The 24,197-nt window shown below is 36.7% G+C and overlaps 1 protein-coding gene across 3 annotated transcripts; it reads right to left on the reverse strand.

Moving 5' to 3' along the window:
* Window positions 1–77: 77 nt before the first annotated feature.
* On the reverse strand, window positions 78–21,489 carry LOC109242403 (E3 SUMO-protein ligase SIZ1-like). 3 transcript variants are annotated; one of them, XR_002070391.1, is made up of 18 exons: window positions 21,211–21,489; window positions 20,945–21,038; window positions 17,273–17,353; window positions 16,713–16,767; window positions 12,031–12,103; window positions 11,628–11,784; window positions 10,592–10,728; window positions 9,992–10,060; window positions 6,612–6,699; window positions 6,454–6,529; window positions 5,994–6,067; window positions 5,664–5,771; window positions 5,031–5,192; window positions 3,031–3,135; window positions 2,843–2,923; window positions 1,479–2,685; window positions 733–1,094; window positions 78–347 (listed from the first exon to the last, which is right to left on the reverse strand). XR_002070391.1 is itself a non-coding variant. In XM_019409269.1 (17 exons), the coding sequence occupies exons 2-17, from the start codon at window positions 20,966–20,968 to the stop codon at window positions 928–930; spliced, it is 2,652 nt and encodes an 883-aa protein (XP_019264814.1). In that variant the 5' UTR covers window positions 20,969–21,038; window positions 21,211–21,489; the 3' UTR covers window positions 411–927. The 3 variants fall into 3 exon arrangements, 2 of the variants coding, with proteins under 2 accessions (XP_019264814.1, XP_019264813.1); XM_019409269.1 differs by lacking the exon at window positions 78–347 and having other exon boundaries at window positions 411–1,094; window positions 16,725–16,767; XM_019409268.1 differs by lacking the exon at window positions 78–347 and having other exon boundaries at window positions 411–1,094.
* Between the last annotated feature and the right edge of the window lie 2,708 nt (window positions 21,490–24,197).

The raw sequence follows: 24,197 nt of genomic DNA on the forward strand, positions 1-24,197 counted from the left end.
AAAAAAACTTTTTGTGCGAAATTGAATGTGACATGGTTTGGCGTTATAAATTGGATAGAATCTTGGCAGATATCCTTAAATAATAATAAGCTCAATAATTACAAGAATAACTAGAGTGAGGTATTTAAGTGATCAACACATACATAAATAGGACTAATCTATCCTTGAAAATAAATACAGAAGATGTACACTAAATAAGTATTATCACCCCCAAGGAATGTGTGGGTAGCAAGAACACAGAGCTTGTCAAGAGGCCCCTGTTTTACGTTCCAAGTTAACAAAACTCAAATCATTTTTACCATCGTACCAAAATTGCAAGGAGATCATACCTCGTCCACTTGGTACACCTGTGGCACAACCTGGCTGTCACAACATCCTCCACCCAGAATAATAATAAAACTCAACAGGAGTAACACATTTCAAAAAATATTTAGTCTATAAAATTAGTCGAACTATGTAACAAGATTTACAGGCTATCGGCCCCTTGTATGAGGCAAGAGGAGGTTCTCAATGAATAAAAAGGGCTCCTCTCTATTGCTACTGTACATCCAGTGGTAATTTACCAACTGGTGATACCAAAACTTATAAGAATTAGCTAAGCTATCCAAATGTACAATACATTGGTGAGTAACCTTTCAAGGTATCACCTACCAAATGGAATAGAAAAAATACGACCGGGCACTGGTCAGAATCCAGATCACAGAATACAAATTTGGAGAGTTAAGCACTCACCAATCACGGAAATTCTTAAGTTCCAGCATAGGAGTTAGAAGAGTACTGATGGCAGATGCATGCTCATCTCCGAGTCAAAAAGATGGATTCACCGAATCACTGCAGAGAAGATCTTACAAACAATTTATCATGTGGTAGAGTACACATGTTCTGCACTAGAAGCAACCATTATTCCGCCAATGTGAAATCTGCACCTTATTCAGTGTCGGAATCAATGCTTAGATACAATCTGGGTCTTACAGAACGACGTTGGCGAGGGAAATTAAAAGGACCATCTGATCTTTCTCTGCTGCTTGGACCATTTGATCTTTCTTTACTGCTCTTCATTGATACTCCGTCATTCATACCAAGAAGCAATGAAGCTGCATATAGAGTAGCATCAGTAAACAGGTTCAGATAACTTTAAATAGATGAACAAAGAAAGAAGAATACTTCTGACAGCATCTGTTATCTCACACATAAACATCTACCATGCACATTGGAATTACTTCAAAAAGTAATAATAGCATGAGAATTCCAAAATACTACTTTAGGCGTGTGTATGTGCCTCGTATGAGTTCTCAACACATATATGCGTCCAAACATGAGTAATCACAGTAATCGATAATTATGGTCAATAACATAGTCATGCTTGTTGCAATTATAAGTACTAGCTCACAATGTAAAGGCACAAATACATGTGAACGTTGACATTGCTCAGCTTTCTCTTTCTATCTCCAACAAAATATCCATAAACAGGGAAATACCAGTGTCAGCCACTGAGTCCAAGGAAGAGTTTTTGGTTTGCGACGGCTGCCCAGAGCTCAACCCATTCGCAGCTGCAGAATCACCACCAGCGCCAAGACTAAGTGAAATCCAATCCTCAGTATGAACGCCATTTCTCACACCTGGCCGATGCCTCGTATCAGCCTCAACTGATGCATCCGATGGTCTAGTAGGAAGAAATATCTGAAGTGAGGGATCATTACCACCAAATGATAGGGGATTATTAACTAAACCATCATTGATTTCAGCATTCAGACGATCAACAGAAGATTCGGGAAGAAGAGCACAAGATCCAACGCCAGTATCTGCAGCTAATGAGTAGCCGTTGATAGAGCTTGGACAGTTAATAGAACCATGCTGCATATCTACTAAAGAACCTGAGACATCAGTATCTGAACCAAATAACTGAAAGCTCGGGCCCCCCTGGTTAACAGTAGGCAAAGGCCACATATCCATCCCATATTCATCATCATTTGCACTGAACAGCCCCAGGCATGAATTCCCATCATTAACAACTGCATGGTTGTCATGGCAAGAATCTGAAATTCCTTTAGGTCGACCAGGAAAAGAGACTATAGGTGCATCAGCATGATTGTTACTATGAATAGATGTAGAAGAGATAAGTGGCTCGTTTTCTCCGTCAGAATCGCTTAGGACAATAACTTCAGCATCTCCTGAGGGTGCTGGGGGATTACGGCCGTTAAAACCATATCTCGGACCAAAATTTGGGGATATGGTTTCAAGCTCAAACCCATTGTTAGAATTGTCAATGTTAACATCCCCATCCTGATTAACACTGAGATCTTCACCTTCCTTGCCGCTACCAGTGGCACTGCTGCTCATGGCAATGATATCCTGAATCTGATTTTCAAAATTCTCTCTTACACTATTTTCGTATGGCAATGTCTGCATATCTACAGGTTTGCTAATTTCCCACAAACCATTTCTGTTCTTCTTCAACCCAACTTTTAGTCCACTGTGGCTTTCAGAGCCTCCTTCCTGTTTAACATGCTTAAGAATTCCAGGCTTGGTTTTTGGCTCTATATCCTGAGATTCTATGAGATTCCCATCAGGTAAGTGCCACCGCCCTAGATCCCCAAGATTCCTTCGGTCGCCTTCTGCCTTTGCACGCCAAGAACCATCAGGTTTTACTTCAATCTCAGTCACTTCTTCTCCGCAAGTTCGCAGCTACACTCGAAAAGCCAAAACAAAAAGAAACACAAACAAGAATTGAGGTTAACAGAGTTAAGATCACAAGCAACACTAGCAATACCTGGGAAGTGAATAATAAATGAGACCAACAAGGTTAAAACAATGTATGATAACAGGAAACAATTACCCATACCTGAGAAGTGATCTGATTAAAATATGGGTCTATAATCACATGCTCCAGGGAGTAGTTCTTGAGACAGATAGGGCATTGCCACTAGATCATATGAACAACATTTGTTACTAAATATATCAGCAGATACAAAAGACATTTTTATCTGAATTAAGCTGATAGAAATTTTGATAAGGGTCCTAGATGCTTGCCTTCCTCGACCTTTGATTCATTTCAACAAAGACTTCAAGATCAAAGCAGCCCATATGCACACAAGGTTTGAATCTTCCGGCGACTTTCATTCTTGAACCACTCATCTGTAAATAGATGCAGACCAGAATGTCAAACAGTGCGATCCGTGTTGTGTCAAAAAAGTGGTAAACATGCAAGAAACCATCAAAGAAAATAAATCAATCCAATGAAAGCAAATTATTCAATCAACAATACCTCAATTTTATAAAATAAAAAAAAAATAGTAGGAGGAGGTGGAGTCGTGCTGAATTTTTTTTTCTTTTGTGATAAATGAGATATCCCCAAGGGCCAGCTGGCGCAAAGTTCAAAACTTAGTGGATGATAGGTCCAGCTCTCTACCCTTCTCCAATTAAATACCAGACTTTTGCATCTACCCCTCTAATATGCTTTAAAATGCGCTACACAATTGCTCTGATCACATATGAAGGGACTTCTTGGTGTAAGCTACTGCCATTTTGAAACAGCACAAGCTCTCAGCTTGACTGCCTATCTCAAACCAAACTAAAATGGGAGTCGGGGGGAATAAAAATCTATCCTATGAAATAGAATTCTTTATGTGCGATGTAACTGTTTGCAACAAATTATAAATTGCAACCACAATATAAATATGAAGAAACATAATTTTATTCATAAAAAGATGCGGGTACAATTCTATTTATTCCCTTGATTCTTGTCTCCTGATTATCTCCGTGATTCGAGGGCTAGAAAAGCGTGTTTCTCGAACGTAGGATGGTGCGGGCTTTCATGGATTTATTTGATATCCATGAAGTATGTTGTGGATCTTCTTGAAGTATTTGATTATCAAGAATTATCCGGCCACTTCTTGATCTCTTTGTGAATATCCCGTGAGTTTATGGGATTTTCGAGATGATCTCCATTTTTTAGATATTTTTTAAAGGATTATGTAACCCCTTTTATAACCCTTTTTATAAGAGTGACCTAGGGTTTTGGTAGAGTAGCCTCTAAGCAACACTGACAGACTCCTAGAAGTTCAAGAGGTCTTGTAGTATCTTGAATTTAGGATTTAACTCGATCCATTAAGATTTCGATATCTACAAGTGCCCCCTACTTCAAGGTTAGTCGGGGTGTAGTATTGGGGAAACTTGAAGACGAGACTTGAAGTACCCGATCATCACAATAGAAAATTTTGAAGCCTGTAGTTTCGATTTGCAGGAGGAAGAGATGAAGTGCAGAACTGGTCCCACTGGGCGTGCCAATTTGTTTGCAACAAATTATTTGTGATACAAAAATAAATTGCAACCACAATATAAATATGAAGAAACATAATTTTATTCATAAAAAGATGCGGGTACAATTCTGTTTATTCCCTTGATTCTTGTCTCCTGATTATCTCCGTGATTCGAGGGCTAGAAAAGCGTGTTTCTCAAACGTAGGATGGTGCGGGCTTTCATGGATTTATTTGATATCCATGAAGTATGTTGTGGATCTTCTTGAAGTATTTGATTATCAAGAATTATCCGGCCACTTCTTGATCTCTTTGTGAATATCCCGTGAGTTTATGGGATTTTCGAGATGATCTCCATTTTTTAGATATTTTTTAAAGGATTATGTAACCCTTTTTATAACCCTTTTTATAAGAGTGACCTAGTGTTTTGGTAGAGTAGCCTCTAAGCAACACTAACAAACTCCTAGAATTTCAAGAGGTCTTGTAGTATCTTGAATTTAGGATTTAACTCGATCCATTAAGATTTCGATATCTACAGTAACCATAGCATTTTAGCAGCTGCTTAGGTGAAGATAGTGAAACTTATTTGGAGAATGCTCAATTTAAGTATTAATCAGTTTCTTCTTTTTGGCGCAGAGACAGAATGAATACAGAGAAGAAGAGACTAACACCACAGAGAAAGTGGAGAAGAGATCATACAATAGTTAAAGCATGATAAAAACACCAAAAAGGGGCAGAAAGTAAAAGAGGAATACAACGTCGGCATTTGCTTACAGGGCATCGAAGATTGACTGGAATAAAATCAGCAACCACTTCAAGGTCACTGTCGCTGTCAGCATTTTCAGTGGCAGTCCCACCACCAACACAACGACGAACGCGAGCAAGAGCATCATCAAATACCTCACCATCTGCCTCCTTAGGGATCAAATTGAGAACCTAGAAAGAAAACAAAATTTTATTCAGACACCATAACAGGATCATTACAACAGGACCAAGGCACATATACATGTCTATTGTTAGTCAAGCTAGATCTAGCCACCAGAAATATATTACGAACTGCAGCTAGATAAAAGTAATAATAGAAGATAGCTTTTACAAAAGATTCACAACTACAAGTACATATACCCGAACTCCACAACCCCCAGTTGAACTTTTCTCAAGAGTCAAGTAGCCATCTGACTAGTCTTTGAGAATCTCAGAGATAACAGCAGTTACTGCTCATTATTGCAGATATAGTGCACAACTCTTAGAACACTCAAAGCAGCTAATGGGCAATACAATAAAAGAGAAAACAAGATGAGACAAAGTGATACTATACACAATAAATTTTTCCAAACTAATACTACAAGCGTCTCTGAATACTTAAAATGCAAGCAAGTTACATGTGTAATTGGGAAATCTGACTACCTGTTGGAAAGTCCGGCGATTTACAAGTCTAACCCCCAAGCAAAAGACACGAGCATCACATCCTGTTAATATAATTTTGTTAATTCCATCTCTGGAGCATGGTGTGATCTGTCAAAACATCAAGACATAAACTTGAGAGAAGCATCCAGGAAACCGAAAGCCTTTCTGTATGTATATCAATAAGAAAACCAAGAAATGGCAAGTAGCAAACATGAAATACAACTACATTAACGTATAGTTATTGAGAGTTTTGCCAGCAAATATATGTACAACTATTCTGCCACTCCCAAAATGTAGTAGATAGAAGAGTATGCATAAATGAGTACTCACTATTGGGCCATCATCTCGGCCATTTGCACCCAGCAATTGTGAACCAGGTCTATTTATGCACCGTACTGGAATTCCTGTCGGTTCAAATATAATTAGAGTTACTGCACTGACAAAAAAAACTCTAACAAAATTAAAGCATGTGAATTTAGTTATTTTATCATGTTTGTGGATATTGTAGTTTTTGGAGGAAACAAACAAGAACAAAGACAGAAAATACATTCAACCTGACAAGGGTACAAAATAAAGTCAAAAACACTGTTCCAAGTTTGCTTGCGCCTGCGAGTTCTACAACTGCATATTCTATATCAAGGCTGACCGGGCCTTTGCATTGAGAAGAAACATATCTAACACATAATATGCTGCCCGACCCAGAACGAATTACTGGAGAAAGATATACTTTCAGCACTTAATTCCATGTGGGTCAGGATTATATAATGAAGCATGACAGAATAGAGCATACCATTGACCTGCAAATCAGCATACTGAGGCCATTGCATCCTAAATTGTACCTTGTCATTGAGAAGCACGCACCAAACCTGAAATTTTTCCAAAATAAACAACATGAATACATATTAACTACTTATAAGTTATATTCAAGTCATCACTCAACCCAACAACCTGAACATCATATTCCTGCTTTAGCAATAAGTCTCTGTCTGCTCTAGTAAGATGAAATGTTTTCTCAATCCTTTGTATAGGGCTCGTGCTGAAAATTTGTAAAATGTAACAAGTGATTCACAAATAGTTTCCATAGTTGCATCAACACAATATATCAATCTAAAAGGCAGTAGTATGTTCACAATAGAACAAGCAATTATAAAAGGCAAATCCAAGTTATAGAATAAAGAGGACAAAGAAGAGCCATAATAGCCATGCCTAGTTAGAAAGCACATAACAAATGCTCCTAATGAGTTTATATGTTTAAAATCATTTTTAGAAGAACACCCTCGTCGTCCCAAAAGAATGTCTATATTAGTTGAGCAGTCAAACAATATATCTTTGACTATGACTGTCAAATATACTTCAGATGTTATAACCATAATAAGTCGTGATTTATTGTATTTTCTGCAGTTCCTTAAAAAAGTTTCTTTTATGAAGTAAGGTGTTATATTACTGGCATCAAGAAGATGCAAAAGAGAGTTAGCTCCATTACAAAAAGTTCTATATCCAGTGCAGGGAGCTAACCAGGAAACAAAAAACTCGGTTCTCAAGCCATAGTAAGAGAGCTAATGAAATCCAGTATTATCAAAGGCGCAAAGCGCAAAAAAGCTCTAAGGTCTGCTGGGGCTTTAGGCGCAAATAAAGTGTGGGCTTTAACGAAGAAATGCGCAAAGGGAGAAAAACTACAGATATGTATGTGTAGTCTAAGACTAATATCTATAAGCTTGAATACCAAATATATGGACAAACAAATTAAAGAAAATTTACAATAAAGTGAAATATCAATTGTTTAGCGTCGCCTCTTCCGAATTACGCTCGTTGGCAAGGAAAAGTATGCCTTAGAGCCTTGATGACAAAATTGCGGCGCCCGCTAAGCGAGGCGGAGCGCTCAACATATTGAGCCTCGCTTCAGGGCTTATGCGCGCCTTTGATAACACTCATGAAATCTAGAATAGAACAACATCATTTACAGGGGAAAGATTACTCCAACTAAATAGATGTATTAGGCATTTGGCTTTCAGGGAACAGTTAGGGTTTGAAATTCCATCAAAACGTCTGCGGTTTCTTTTTGTCCAAATACACCAAAAAGTACATGCTGGGATCATCTGCCAGAACCTTTCAGAGTAAGATCTCAATGCAGTTTCTTACAACAATAACAACAAACCTAGTGGAACCCCACAAGTGGGGCTTGGGGAGGGTAATGTGTACACAGACCTTACCCCTACCTAATGAAGGTAGAGAGGTCGTTTCCAATAGACCCTCGGCTTTCAATACAGTTTCTTAAATGCAGTAAATTCTCACTCTGAAAACTAAGGAATCAAGATCCAAATTCACACCGACAGTTAGATGCATTGATCCTCCTATGCCAAACATCCTGCATACGTTTTGTGATAGGAGCAGCATTCAACGAATGGATGTTTTTATGGTCTGGATTACAACTTTGACAAAGTAGACAAATGCACATCAGAAATCAGCGTACCAGACAGAGGAGAACAAGCCAAAAAAAGTCATATATTTTTTTTTTGTATTATTCCTAAAGTTTAAAGGGATAATAAATTAAAAAAACTTCAATTGGTCCCGAGTATTCAACTGCACACCTAAAGATAACGGGGTCCTACGAATACTCCTAGACTGTTCCAGAGTTGAATTATTACACCATTTTCTGCTGACATGGGATAATGTATTCTCCATTTAGGCGCGTGAAGAGAAAAAATCAGGTTAAAATTTTATTGTTTACACCATTTTCTTTTTCAAAAATATTTTCCGACATATTAAATAACCTTTCCTTGATCACTTCACCCGATTCTAACTAGTGTTAATTATCTATTAACACCAAAGTAAGCATTAATATTCTTATTTTTTAGATTGTTTTATACTTATCCGTTTCCTTTAATGTTTGCTCATTTTATTCTTTTCCTTTTTCACATTCTCAGCCGGAACATCCATTGTCGGCAACACGAAAACCTTTTTTGGGGTAAAAAACAAAGCTTGGGTGTAATATGTTTTCCGGCAACTCCTCTTCTATCTCTTTCCAGCGTCTTATTTTTTTCCAAAAGCTCCTCGTGAAACCCCTTCAACTTCAGACCTATAGTGAAGAACCACTGAACCAGAAACCTTGGCTGGATAAATCTTCTCCAGCAAGCCCTTCTCATTCCTTTTTATTATTCTCCAAAACACCTCACAAAAACTACCTCGAACCAGATCTGAAAATGATTCTGAGGACTTGATCGATTAGAAATCAGTTGGCCACAAAGCTCCAGTACAGAAATGGGGAGAATCCTTCTGTGAATGGCATCAGCGTCCATGCGGATGTATGTTGGTTATGACGGTGAATAAAGGTGGGTCTTTGAAGTGAAATGAGAGGAGGGTTGCTAGGGTGCCATGAAGGTATTATGGTGGATATGGAAGTGATTTAATTGCTGGGTGCTTTACTGTGTATGGCTATCAATGGGTGTCTATGTTTAGGAGGAAGAAGGTTGAAGGTGGAAGATGGTGGCTAGTGTATTTGCGTAATGCATGAAAAAATGGGCGTTCTTGTGATAGTAAAAATCTGAAAGAAGAAGAGAAAAAGAAAAGTGAAAGTTTATTTCACAACTCAACATAAAATCTGGTTGTCTAGTAGAAAGGGGGGGAGACTTTGAAAAGGTCTCACGGGATAATAGGACCCCCGCAAAGTTCAGGTGTGTAGTTGAAAATTAGGGACAAGTTGAGAGGGGTATTTATGTATTATCCCTACTTTAAATGCTCAATATGACTTGGATGTAACTAAATGTGATTCAAATTAAAACCTATTTATACATGATGCAGATCTTACGTTGTCAAATATTATTCATATTTAACTTGACAAATACTTCGGGCTAAGGACATGGGGTAGATTCAAATGCAAAAAGAAGATCTGTATCATTTAATGATAGCATAACTTGTACATGCACAAGATACAAGACTATCATGGCCCAATGCAAAATGCATTAATCACTCAAACACCAACCCATTGCTAAATGAGATAAAGAAAAGATCTTGTCCTATTATTTCCTTCTTTGGGCCTCTCTTCTACATCAGACAATAGCAGGGAGAAAATGGAATTGCACCAACCTGTTTTCCTGGAACCAAACCCCATCATATCCTTTTTTTAGGGAAAAGAAACAAAAATCTCCTTTCTTAACAACCACCAAAACAGGCATTAAAAACTACGTACTGTGACTTTGTTGACACAGCTCAAGCCTCAAGAAATTAACACCATAAACAATGCATAATTTAAACTCAATAAGAAGGAATAGCAGCAGAACTATTTCTGCACAGAATAGCTTTACAAAATTAACAGGGTAAAGACAACTCACCCATCTACAGGAACGCTAGTAATAGCCAACTTAGCAGGATATAAAGGGTTTGCCATCGTCGCCAAAAAGCTGCATATGGATTATTCCATTAGTGGAAGTCAAAGCATTTACAATTATGTAAGAAAGAGGCAACACCTAAGTACCATATGCATAGAAAACGAAGCGTCAACTCTGAAGAGTCGTACAAAACCCCAGCCTCGCCTTTAAGATTTTACTCCCATACAGTGGAGATCCCCGTTTAGTACCCACTTATCAACATATAGTAACAATGATGAATTATCAAAACCAAATAAAAGCTCCAGAGTCAAGAGAAAGCCTAAATATGCAATTCCTATGCTTAAAAGATGTCAGATCTACAACAAAGATTAAAAAAAAATCAAAAAAATCAAACGGTAAAAACTCGTTCTAACGAATATAAATATTTGCCATCTGTTTAAAGCTAAATTCCCCAAAAAGGAAGAAAATATAACTGAATATACATGACTCAATGGACTATGGCCTTTAACAGAGAAGAAACAAAATGAACTTGCACCATAAAATCCTGTAATTAAGAAAATCAGACAAAGCGAAGTAAACAGAAAAAAAAAAGTGACCACTTACGGGTCCGCACGACTCAATCTGCACAATTCACAGTAAAAAGTTTCAGGAGGAATTGGCGGAACACCCCCTTCCATGGGCTTTTCTGGAACGACGACGCAACTCACATGTTGCCATGTGCGGCATCTTCTGTCTTCACACTGCATGCAAACTTTCGTTATACACCAAATGCAGTGTATTGAATAAAAAGCACCAAAAGCTTTAAATACAAGGGCTGACAGCCTGACAATATATATTGATCTAAGTTGCTCTGACACGGCAGCTTAAGTGCCGCACCCGTTTCGACACGACACTAGTATGGATGTGGTATGGGATCTGCACCGTATCTGGTCAAACATTTTTTGAGTACTTTGACCACGATGGACGGAAAAAACCGAGACGAGATATAATTTGATTCCCGAAATCAGAAGCAAAACCAGGATAAATTTGAAGAAAGTGGCATACATTATCTAGGAAATCAATCTTTTACTTATCTACAACTTGAGAATAAAAAAGAAATCCAGACTTTAAAAGCTATACGTAAGTATTCCATAAAATTTCTCATAATTTAGACTGAATTATTTTTAGCCGGACCCATTTCCATACTAGGATCCGTATCCCCGAATTACATCTCGAAGGATCCGACCTCTAGATCCGCACATGTGTCCTAGCAGCTTAGATATTGATACATCATCCCATACATGGAACACATATACCCCCGGTGCAACAGAAATAGAATGAACATATAATTTCTGCTCAAATCATGCGGCAATGAAGAAGATGAAGGTATCTCCATACTAATAAGGTGATACTCAGAGATTAACACAAAGGTCAGAAATGAAAACATCTCAATTTTGGTAGAGGCCTAAACCAGAGGAGAAAAACCTTGTACAATTGAAGATGCTTGGCATACAAAAGCAACTAGAAATTTTCTTTGGAAGAAAATCTGAACATGAGAGGACCTTTCCTCAATCAAGGCAATCCACAGTATATATTTCTACATGTACAAGTTTATTTCCATAAATAAGGCTGATGAAGAGAATCAGCACAGAAGTAAAACCTGAATCATTGTTTCAGTTTGTAATGAGCTTCCACAGGGACATCGAATCTTCATCTGGTATGTATCTTCAATTTCCTCTTTTAACTTTACATTACTGCTGTCTGAGACAACTTGTGACTTAGATGCTAGGTCAGTTGCTCCAGACACTTGCATTTTTCTGGAAGAAGCAACAAATATCAGTATCACAAAAACAAAAATCGCTGAGTAATGTCTACAAAGCAAAAAATCTCACTTCTGCTTTATCTAAGTTAGCAAGGAAAAATTTAAATAGAATCATGTCCCACTGATGCACATGAAAGCTTGAACGAAGAAGTAAATATAAGCTTATTTTTCCGTAATGCTCTGCAATAGACTCTTTTCTACTGTTACTTAACAGTAGATCAAGATCAGGACTGCTTCGTACCTGTAAATCCCATCAACAAGTTTTGCAACCTCTTCCTTTCCAACACTATTTTTCTTTGCCCACATTACCGGAACTGTTCAAAATCACATAAATATGTTAGCATTAGCGGTCCAATACTACTTTTCTTTGCCCACATTACTGAAACTATTCAAAATCGCATAAATATGTTAGCGTTAGCAGTTCAACATGTTACAACTAGAGATATGATTTGCTGCACAAGCATAAAAGTCAACATATTCACAATAGGAGCAGGATATTAGAAGTACAGCAAGTATTTCACATAGAAATTACATGGAAATAGGAGGAACCCTCAACTTTAATTGTGCACCCAACGGGCAACCAAGGCAAGCAAGAAGCAACAAAATTAGCATTAGTTGTTCAATAGGCTACTACACTTAGAAATATGCTTTGCTTTACAAGCATGAAAGGAAACACAGCCCAAAGCAGGATATTCGAGTATAGTAAGTGGAGTTTTAACATAAAAATTAAAGAAAAGTAGGAGGAACTCTCAACCCGAATTGTGTGCCCAGGCCAAGCAAAAAGCAAGATAATCACAATCAATTTAGTATCTCAGTCTTTTCTTTTTCACAAAGGGAAACCAAAACTCATCGGAGGATTTGTATCCATTGGACAAAGTTATTTATTTGTCCCTTCTTCCCCATATGGATATATAATAGGTTTTCATTGAATGCCTCCAAGGCATATACTTGGATTTAATCGATGCTTTCTGAACCTCTATAACCTTTTCTTCTCACATTTATTGAAGTCATAAAAATTTAACTAACAAGAAATCTGTGTTCACTGATGTTGTTGGAGTTTTTGTAATTGCAACGCTTTTCTCAAGGTGCGAGTTATCCATTTATTGAATGTAACCCAAAAAAACACAAAAATAGTGCTGGTTATGTACAGAAAATATTACAAGCAAAAAAAAAACTATTTGTTACTAGTGTAAGGAACTAGCAAATCCATCAAAGTGTGCATTTTACTGAAAATCTTAAGTGAAAGAATAATATAGCACAAAACTTTCATCATTGGCAAAAAGTAAAAATTTCACATGCCAGTCAACCTAATCCTATTAGTATCAAATAAGTATACATTGCATAGATTGTGTCTGCTCCTTAGTTATTCAGTAAGTTTTGTATATGACCAGCCACTTTTGTTGTATATTTTTTGCTATGCATCTTCTTGATGCCATTTAATGAAATTATCTAAATTCATCAACAACAAAAAAGGTATACATTGCATATTCTTATGTTATGTATATGTATATATAACTTTATAGCAATATGTTTTGAAAAAATAAAGACATTAATATATTCATCTATACATATTAACGTAAATACTTCTTTCCATATTTTTCAAAATCTTATTTTTAAAAAATAATAAAAATTAGCAAATTGTAAGTTATGCTCTAGGCCTCGAGACTTATGCCTTGTCCCATGACAAGAAAACGCCTCACCGTGTGCCTCCATCTTGCAAAACACCGGCAACATCAATAAAACAGGTAGAGACAATATACAATCGAGCTAGAAGTATAGAGAAAACTACGTGACAATGAGTTAGCCAGAGTTTTGCTCGACATCATGTGAGAATCTGAGTATCCAATCCAAAATAGTAAAGCAATGAATGTAGTAGACCTTTATAAACCCTATACTTGATGTAGAAGACAGTATTGATCTCTAACAAGTAACAATATAATTACTTCGATTGCACCAAAAAGCTAATAGCAGTAAATATTTCTTCTCAAGGCTATCTTCAGCTTTAACTTTGCCTTCAAACCACCTTTATTTTCTTTCCTTCAACAGCACCCGCAAAATACATAAACTACGAGGCAATGCAAAACATGATGATTTTGCCTCAGCTCCATTTTACACATATAACATCTTTCCAGATATGCATCCCCCTCTTTTACCAAATAAGATGAGTGAAATTAGCTTCATCAGATACCATCCAAAACAAGCAACCTTTGAAAGGGTTTTACTCCTCCAAATCAACTACTACGGTCAGAGTGTCGGAGGATTTGAAGATTGAAGAGTATGTACAGCCCGTCCAGTGAGTCAGGTTTTTGCAGAGTAAGACCTTCCTTTTTGCAGAGTAAGACCTTCTACAGAATCCTCTAAGCAAATGCATCATTCTTTCCACTACATTCTTTACAATTTCCTTGAAGATAATCCTCGATCTCCCATCCTTCTTGTTATGAACTGTCCAATAATAGCCACAGTGTTCAGTTCAAAACTAAACAAAATTGATATTAGAGTGGTATGTCCTAACCATGCATCACGCCAGAAATATAAAACCATCATCCGTTTTGAAATTTGTTCAACCATCAGCTGCTTCAGCATATGTTCTTCCACAAAATTCCAAATATTTCCTTATTTGCTAAACACCATGGGATATGGTTACTACATTTGTTCACTATGAACCTTCGATACCATATTTAGTTTGGACTTTTTCCTACAGTACATTCGCTTCTTAGCTACTCTCCGCGGTCACTTGAAGAATAGGTTTATCTTGAAATTTCATCTTTCTAATTCCCAATCCAACCTCCTTACTTTTTCTCACTGCTTTCAACCTTGCAAAATGGAAGTCTTCTTCTCCTTGTTTCCATTCCATAAGAAATCCATCCAACTCATGTCCAACTTCTTCTCAACAGTAGCAGAAGAAGGAACAGCGACATTGTGTAGGTTGCAAGGAAATAAAAGCACTGTCTGTGAGCACCAGCCTTCCACCGAGAGAAGATCATATACAACTGCCTCAAAAGCATAAGAAAGAGGACGATTTGGCCTTTGGAGGAGGGAGAGCTCAGACATAACCTAAGTTGGTCGATCTCGGGTGCGGGTATCCGATACGGGCATGGATCAGAGTCGAATTCGGCAAAATTTAAATTTTAAGATTCCAGGGTGCGGATCCAGGTATAGATACAGGTCAGGGATTCAGCTAAGAAAATTCAACATTATAAAAAATAGAGCTATAAAGAGAAAAAGAAAGTCATTCAAGGCCTTCGACCAACTCTCCATCTATATCACTGCTACTGTCTACCACCCAGTGTTGTCAAAGGCACGCTTAAAGCACGCTTAAGCCCTAAAGCGAGGCTCAAAGCATGTTGAGCGCTTCACCTCGCTTTGCGGGCGCTTCAGTGTAGCATCAATGCTCTAAGGCATACTTTTCCTTGCCAATGAGTGTAATCATGAAAAGGCGACGCTAAACAATTGATATTTCACTTTATCGTAATTTTTTTGTCCATATAATTGTTATTCATGCTTATAATTATTAGTCTTGGACTACCTATACATATTTATATTTTTTCTCCATTTTTCGCCTTTTTTCATTAAAGTCCATGCTTTATTTGCGCTTTGCGCTTAAAGCCTTGATGGGCCTTAAAGCGTTTTTGCGCTTTTTGCTTTGATAACACTGCTATCACCGGTCCGAACTCAAAACACAACCCCTAGAATTCTGGGTTTTCCTGAAACAACAAAAACAACCTAGTAAAATTCAACTAGTGGGGCCTGGGGAAGGTAGTGTGTACGCAGACCTTACCCCAACCCGAAGGAGTAGAGAGGTTGTTTCCGAAAGACCCTCGGCTCAAGAAAACAAAAAGACAAAAGGAGACAATATTAGTATCACCACAGAAATCATAGAAAAAATACGAACAACATGAGATTCAGAAGAAAGATGCAAAGCAAAAGCGATAGCTAGTAAATAGGTCATGCACTGAAAAGCGAAATAGTAAGACACAACATTGTCACAAGCTATCTTAGACAAAAATCCTACCAGACTAGTCTCATAACGGTACGAAGTAAGGCAAGACTCAACTACCTCCTAACCTACAACCCTAATACTCGACCTCCACATCTTCCTATCAAGTGTCATGTCCTAGGAAATCTGAAGCCTCGCCATATCCTGCCTGATCATCTCTCCCCAATACTTCTTAGGCCGCCTCTACCTCTTCTCGTGCCCTACACAACCAGCCGCTCACACCTCCTTACCGGAGCATCTGGGCTTTTCCTTTGAACATGCCCGAACCATCTGACCCTCGCTTCCCGCATCTTGTTATCAATGGGAGCCACGTGCACCTTCTCCCGAATATCATCATTCCTAATCTTATCCATCCTAGTGTGCCCGCACATCCACCTCAACATATGGGACAAAAGTACTATAATATTGAAGGTATGCCATTTCCCATCTTTAAAACCTGTTTTATTTTTAATTTTGATAAATTAAAATCTCAATTTTCCCCCCAAATTTGTCGATGGACTCAGGTCAAAGTATCTGAAGTTACTTGACCAAATCCGGGACGTATCCCACACCCGTCCCATGTCGAGATGGGTACCGCACCAAAAACGAAGAGTACGCGCAACGTAGGACAGTCACACGTATGAACTACAAAGACAATGTTTGATAAGGTAACCCAAAAAATGACTGCTAAGAAAGAGGAAGATTTGGCCTTTGGAGGAGAGGGAGTTCCAGATTTACTAAAGTGAATTTATTGATGCCACACACATGAACTACAAAGACAGAGTTTGACAAGGTCGCCCCAAAAATGAGTGCATATCACTAGTAGGATTGGTAAGAAGAAAAGAAAAGAGTAAAGAATCAACATAGATAGTAAAATACACAACAACATCAATAACTACAAATAGAAAAGGTCTAAAAATTCCCTGAAATTTCTCCAAGCAAGCTACCTGGCTGCTCACCTCGTTCATCTGAAAGAATAGCTAATATGCGATCAACAAGGTCCTACATCAAGCCAAATACGACTGTCAGTTACATACTAGTGATGCTCAATCATAAATAATTCCTAACTCAAACCTGAGCTACACTGCTACGATAAAAACAATTTTTTTATAAAGAAAGGAATAGCCAAATAGGTTAAAGCATCACTCTAAATTCTTTTTAAACTGATTACAAGATTCCACAAGTTAGTCCGATTCAAAAGGAAAAGAAGACAACACCAAAGTCTTATTACACATTCTTGGCAACAACTGATAAGAAGGACCTGCTGAATTCAAAGTGTGGTAGAAGTCCTAAAATGATCATGATATAAATAAATTAGAAGGAAAGGCTAAAAGACTGTTCCAGACTCAAACAGAACAATATGTCATAGGTACAAGTGCCCAATACGGAAGTAATGCTATTTAAGATACAGGATACGGTTTGGAATGTCAGGAAATATGAGAATGAAATAAAAAAAGAAGCAAGGTTCAGCGCATGAAACCTCAAAGAAGCAACAAAATGTTCAAACCTGCTTCTTTCCTTGCTTTGAGAGACCAAGTTGAGTAAGAACATCTTTGAGCTCCTTTACCCGAAAATGTGCCAGCTTATCCTATAAGAGACCATTGATTGTCACTTTAAAAAAGAGTGATAGGCGCATCCAATCGCCCAATGCCTAATTGTACCAAAGAAGGGCATTACATGAAATAATTAACAGAACAAAATCCTACTTGATGCACAGTATTTTTTTGTTTATAACTATAACATCCCTTGATGACACAGTATTATGATTACACTACAATGAGGAGACTGTCTTGCTTGAGAAGGTGCAATCAACTATCCCAAGCCTCCATAGTCCTCACTCCTCATAGACGGAAACAGGTTCCACCAATCAGTGTTGAAAAGACTCGTTTGAGGCGCACTTAAGCCCTGAAACTGAATTGAAGCCAAATTGTGTGCTTCGCTTGCTTAGGTAACGCTTCAGTGTAGGTTCTAAGGTGCACAGACATACGTCTCCTCACCTATGGGCCCCGTCATTAGGACACAAAATATAGTTGGTAAATTGATATATTAATAGTTTTAAAAAAATTATGAATAAGCTTTTATTGATTAGGAAAAAGTAATTATAATTTTGTTGAAAATAAACTAGCTACAAAAACCGTAAAACAGTATCTATTCATCTAAATCAGAAATTTGAAATGGCTCTTAAACTTGATCGACATGACTTCATCATTCGGAAAATTATAGTTATTTCAATTTTTTGTCCAAATAATTATTGATGGTCTTTGTAGTTATTTTTCCCTAGCATTACATACAAATGTTTTCCTTTTTCTTCGTTAGCACCTTTATCTGTTTGCTCCCTTGGTGTAAAATGTGACTGGGTGATGGCTTGGAAAAAAAAAACCTTTATCTGTTATCCGTCACAGTCGAACCAAACTCTCGAACCCGTCCAAAAGTGCACGCCTTAATTCTGCATTGCACTTAAAGTCCAACAGATTTTTTCACCTTTTGAGTACTTTGGCACCAATATACTTCCAGAACAGACCCATAATTAATATGATTGGGTTTTGCAGCCAGGTCATAGGACATTAATCTTTATCATACAAACTAACAAATACAAGAACCTTAGGAAACTGTGCGGCGTAAGCAACTTTACCGAGTACAACATCACGGGATGGGCTTGTCACTAAGCTCACATTTGCTTGCATCTGTTTGTACTATTTGTTTTCCTCCTTGCGTCAAGAGTTTGACAGGAGGTGATTTATTAGACACGAAGCATTAGACCCCAAGTGTAGTTTTACTAAAATGCTTAACAATTTCATTGCTGCAGAAAAACCCAAGCTACTACAACATACAGAAATAAACTAGTGATGCACAACTCAGACTTAACAGTCATTACCACAGAACCTTGAAAGTAAGCAAACATGACGATCGATAAGTCGAATTGTACTTATGAATATGATATGTTTTGGATGGGCTTTAGTTTACTTTTATTTACTCCCTCTGATACAATCTATGACACATTTTCCTTACTAGTCCGTTCCAAAAGAATGACACATTTATATATTTGAAAATAATTTAATTTAAACTTTCCCTTTTACCTATTACCTTTAATGATAAGTTTTTATAGCCACACAAATGGTATGATAAGTTTTTATAGCCACACAAATGGTATGACCCCACAAAGCTTTTGCCTTTTATGCTTTAAAGACCACAAATTTCAAAAAGCCTACTTTTTTATTAGATTCCGTGTCGAGACAAAATATATCAACTGAATTGAAACGGAGGGAGTAATTTATCTGACTTGAATGCTTAATACACTAACTTTTGGTAATTTTTCTATAGGTATTTAAAGGCGCGTAACCAGAATAATCCAAGTCAAAACGGGAAGAAAAAGATTCAGAAAGTCGATTTGAAGTTGGATCCACGCAAGGTTCGGCCCTACAACAACAACATCATTATTATACCCAGTGTAATCTCACAAAGAGGGGTCTAGGGAGGGTACTGTGTACGCAGACCTTACCCCTACCTTTTGTGGAGGTAAAGAGGTTGTTTCTAATAAACCATCGGCTCAAAAACAGCACAAGCACCAAAATAACGAAAAGAAATATTGTAACATAGAAGACATAAAAGAAGCAGTAGCACCAGCAAAGAAATAGGATGATCAAAGCGGGAGAAACATTACGTAGTAATAGAAATCCAAGAATATGAAAATACGAGAACACAAACTACTACTACGGGTATGGAAAGGAAAACGCTCGACTACCTACTACCCTCCTACTCTAATATTCGACCTCCGCACCCTCCTATCAAAGTTCGGCCCTGCAACGAAAAAATGCTGCACATAGGGCGGAGCTAGATTTGTGTTGCTACCAACAAATACAGCACAAATCTGTGTTGTAACGAGAAAGAAATCTAAACATGAAATCTATGTTGCAGCGCAAAAGCACAGTGCCAATGGACCAATCTAGAATTTGTACTTTAAGGATATTTTGGTATTTTTGACATTCCCCAACCTTATAAATACATGTAATCGTCCCACAAGTTACGGATCTTAGTTTTAAGGAAGTTTTGAGCAAGGGAACTTGGGAGACAGATCACATTCTCCTAATTGGATTGTAACGTTTTCTAACTCTTCCTTTCTTGTGATTTATAATAACTCCTTTATGGAGTAATTTTTCTTGATGGGAACTTGATGGTGTAATAGTTTTGACTTTAGTTTCTTGAATTAATATGTATAGTGTATGTTTGACGGCGAATCTTTCGAGATTGAATCTTAATTTACTCAAAAGAGGAATTAAGCGGGAATCGTGTACCTAAATTGTTGTGGTTTTCCGATAAACCCATGTATCTGTAAGAAGAATTGGTTCTAGGAGTGTGACATTGAAGTTCGAGAAAAGCTCCATTGTTATCTAAAATCCATCTTTTACAAACATGCATATAACTGGACTCTTAATGCCTTTATTAGAATCTTTAAGCTATAGATATTCGAGAGAAAAATTAACATAATTGGTGATACAAATAGACAATTATATTCGTGAAAAGTAATCAATATTAATGTTCAAGAATTACCAATCAAGGAGCAAAATCTAAACTAATCATCGTAAGTGGATTCCCCACTTTATTCCATTGGTAAATCTCTTTATTAGTTCAAAACTTTGGATCACTTAACAATTGTTTTCGGCCACCAAGAATACATTGATTGACAACTATTTCAGTCATTGTGGGATCAATACATAAACTATACTACATTTGGCCAGCACAAGCTTATTGTTAATATTGGTGTTTTGCACTCGTCAACTATCATAAGTGTGACCCAAACTGCGCCATAGTCCCAATGTTAATGAATCCTTAAGCCTATCTCGTATCAATATTAAATAATTCACTTGTTTAAGAAAAACTACAAATTCTCTAAATCTCGCACTTATCCTATGTGTATAACTATTGTGACTAATATAAGTGCCAACTGTAAAACGAAGCAACAAATTCAATGACATACGACAAAAGAAATGCGCGAAAATATAAATTACTATAATTACCTGGCGGAAAGTTAGAAACTAGAAATTCTCTAAATCTCACGCTTATCCAAGTATAACTTTTTTGTATTGTTACTTATCCGAGTATAACTAGTACGAGTAAAATAAGTGTCAACTGTAATAGAAAGAAAAATTCTAATTACATTCTATAAAAACTAAGTAATTACCTTGCAGCTAGTCAGCAAATCCATTTTTACACGCCTCCAGATGTTAATCAAAACGCAAATGATACTCCGGTGTTGAAAATACTGAATGTGTGACCTAATAATAAAATCACCCAGAAAAAACACCAATCCAGTTTCCAATTATTACCAGAAAAATCAAATTTCTAAGAATTTACTTTCAACAAAATTCCTTGCTAAAAATCAAACGCAAAAAATGGCAATTCATTATAAATTGAAATACTGATCAAGAAAACTGACGAAAAAATTACCACGGTGAAGAGATTAAAGGATGATAATTGATTTCTATTAGCGTTTTTCAGCAAATAGCTACTTCACGATGATTAAGCTTCTCTCTTCTACTTCAGAATTCAGAATTGTTTTTGGATACTATTAATTACGAAGCTGTAATCGGATTACTACCAAAAATTACGGACGTATAGTTGATTATCAAATCCGGTTTGTTCCATGCAAACAAATCCGGGTTTGGTTCGTCTAATCTCAAGTATACCTGGCCGTATCATGATGCACTTAATTTTCTTCTTTTTTTTTTTCTTTTGTGGCTTGGTTTGTCACGTTTTTTTTTTCAGAAATAAATAGACTAAACTGACCGTACTCAATTGATTATTGAGTTTTTTTTTTATAAAATCGTATGTTTTCTGTTAAATTAATAAATAATAGGGTAAGTTTTTTATTTTATCAAAATAAACTAGAAAATTATTGAACCGTACTGATAAATTTATAAATAAAAATATATTTCATATAATAAGTAAAAGAACATTAAAAAAAATCCTAGGGCCATGGAATTATGAAAATAGTTATAAGCCAACAAGTAATTAACATCGTAAGTCTCAACTCCCAAACCTATTTTGTTACTCATGTTGAAAATAAATTAGTTCCGACATTTTGAGTTGCAAACCACAAGGTATTCTAAAGATTTTGAGTAACAAGTAACATAGTATTCCAACAATTTTTAGTAGCATTCAATAAGGGTGGATATTTTTTCCCTCGTATGATTTAGATTTCACGTGTTGAATACTTAATCTTCTAATAGACTCTAGTGTTTAGTCTCAACCTAATTAGAGTAATATGTTTTCACTTGTGTGTTTTATATTTCTCTTGTCTTTGCTTAAGTTATCTTGCGCTGCTATTGCGATAGATCTTATCCTGGTCATCTTTCATATTCCTTGATTCACCATCTTAAACAGTAAAAATGCCATGAGAGTTTGGTCAAATCCTATACAAGTAGGCATGTCGCATTTTAACTTCTACTAGTATATGCGCGGATGGTACTTTTGAATATTAGTATGACAATTTTGTTCTTACCATATAATCAGAAAAGAAAAATAAATTATTAATGTCATATTGTTAATGAGAAGCAGAATGTATTAGATATTAAAGTCACTAAAGTGACATGGGGAATGTAAGTTATACTCTATATAAAACTCACATTCGGTAGCAAAATGTCAGTAAGAAGGTTTGGGGAAAAAAATCAAATTGTAGAACACCATCAAGAAAGAATTTTTTTGTCAAGCCACATGAGACAATGACTGGCCTTGACTTTTATTAATTGTCATGGCAAAAGATACAACAGTTAAAAATTGTCTTCGCTGGAAACCTAGTGTCATATTTGATCACATCTAATGATCACAATTTACCATGTAAGAAACTCCATATGAGACAGTGCTACTTAGGTCCTAAACATGTCGAACAGTACAAAATACACCCTACAGAAGAAAGACAACAGTGATGTAGTGAAATCGTCAAATTAGCAGCAATTAGTTAAGGCTGCATCAGAAAAGAATAACTCGTCCCACATGACACAACAACTAAAAGAAGACCCTGCCTAGAATACAATCAAGTTTTGGTTCATCCATCTAATGATCACAGTTTACCATCAAAATTGATCTAGACTTCATTTCGTTAGGTTTAATGCGCTTCACCCTTGAATATAGGAGAACTCCAGCAAGGGCCATTCCAGTGCCTACAATAGAAAATGAAGAAGAAAATTATTATCTTGTTGTAAATAAAAAAGATAATTTCTAACTTTTTATATTCCACATGTGTTCACTCGAGCTGCCATCTGGAGGGATTGGAATAGGAAAAGGGGTTTCCTTCTCAATCAGCTATATGATGACAAGTATAAAGTGTAAGGTGTCGTACCCAAACCGTTAATGAGAGAAACATGTGTGCGAAAGAAGAGCACAGAAGTCACAATAACCACCACTCGCTTCACACAGTTGCCCACATAATGAGTAACAGGAGATACCCTCTGCAATATCATGTAAGAAACCTGTACCAATACTTGGTGTCAGCAAGAAATACCATAACCAGCTGTCATCGCAAATGAAAGTGACACAATTTTCAGTAATTCATGAAGAATTGTCACATTGGTTTATGAAGTCACATAAAACAAATAAATACTGTACAATCTAAACTCGCTAGAACTATATATGTAATTCAAGAATAATAACTATAAGAACAAACAACAATTAGATGGGCAATAAAATTGGAAAAAAAACATATTTAAGTGAATTAGATCGTTAGTAGTGTAGTCTAAAAGACAACAGTAGAAAGCAACTGTCACAGCCCTTTTTTACCAACTTCCCTCTTAAAAATAATAAAATGATTTGTGAAGATCACAAGGATTTTCAATTAGAAAGTGACAAAAATTTATTTTCAAACGATTTCAGAGTCGCCACCTGACATTGATTTCGGTGTGCCAGGTCACCATTTTTTTTCTTTAACAAATGGTTTTTCCTTTTAAAACACTTTAGACTCTAAAACTGACTGCACCAGAGATTCAGGTAAAGGGGCTCATTTGACTCGGGGAGAAGGTGTTAGGCATTCCCCGAGTCCCGTAACTAATACGGTTGCGTACTCGATCTAGTTAGCTTTTAAAATATTCGAATTGAGGTAATAAACACAGGAAAAAAGGAAAGCAAATACGAAAGAGGCTCGAGGTCGTCCCCACCTAATAAAAGAAAATACAAAAGAAAAATAAAGTCTTAAAACTAATATATACCATACTTCTTCCACGAGGTTCGTCATGGCCTCCAAATACATGTTACAGGGCTTACCCCGGATAAAAATATATACAAATCCTTCGGGGCATTCCCCGGATAAATTTAACTAAAGGAACAACCTCCCGCCTCGAAACTAACAAAAAATCCTACGACTTGCCTACCCAAGTGTGGCCGGCCTAAACATGCTACTAGCGATAAAAAATAATAAGAATAAAATAAAATAATATTAAGTT

Source organism: Nicotiana attenuata, unplaced genomic scaffold (genome assembly GCF_001879085.1).
Source record: "Nicotiana attenuata strain UT unplaced genomic scaffold, NIATTr2, whole genome shotgun sequence".
NCBI lineage: Eukaryota > Viridiplantae > Streptophyta > Magnoliopsida > Solanales > Solanaceae > Nicotiana > Nicotiana attenuata.

Bases quoted from the DNA above. Each gene is read 5' to 3' on its own strand.
- LOC109242403 (XM_019409268.1), bottom strand. From the start codon at position 20,968: ATGGATTTGCTGACTAGCTGCAAG. The intron at 10,061-10,591 runs GTAAGTGGTCAC...ATCCATATGCAG, and splicing joins AGATTGAGTCGTGCGGACCC to CTTTTTGGCGACGATGGCAA. The intron at 2,686-2,842 runs GTATGGGTAATT...TTTCGAGTGTAG, and splicing joins TTAATCAGATCACTTCTCAG to CTGCGAACTTGCGGAGAAGA.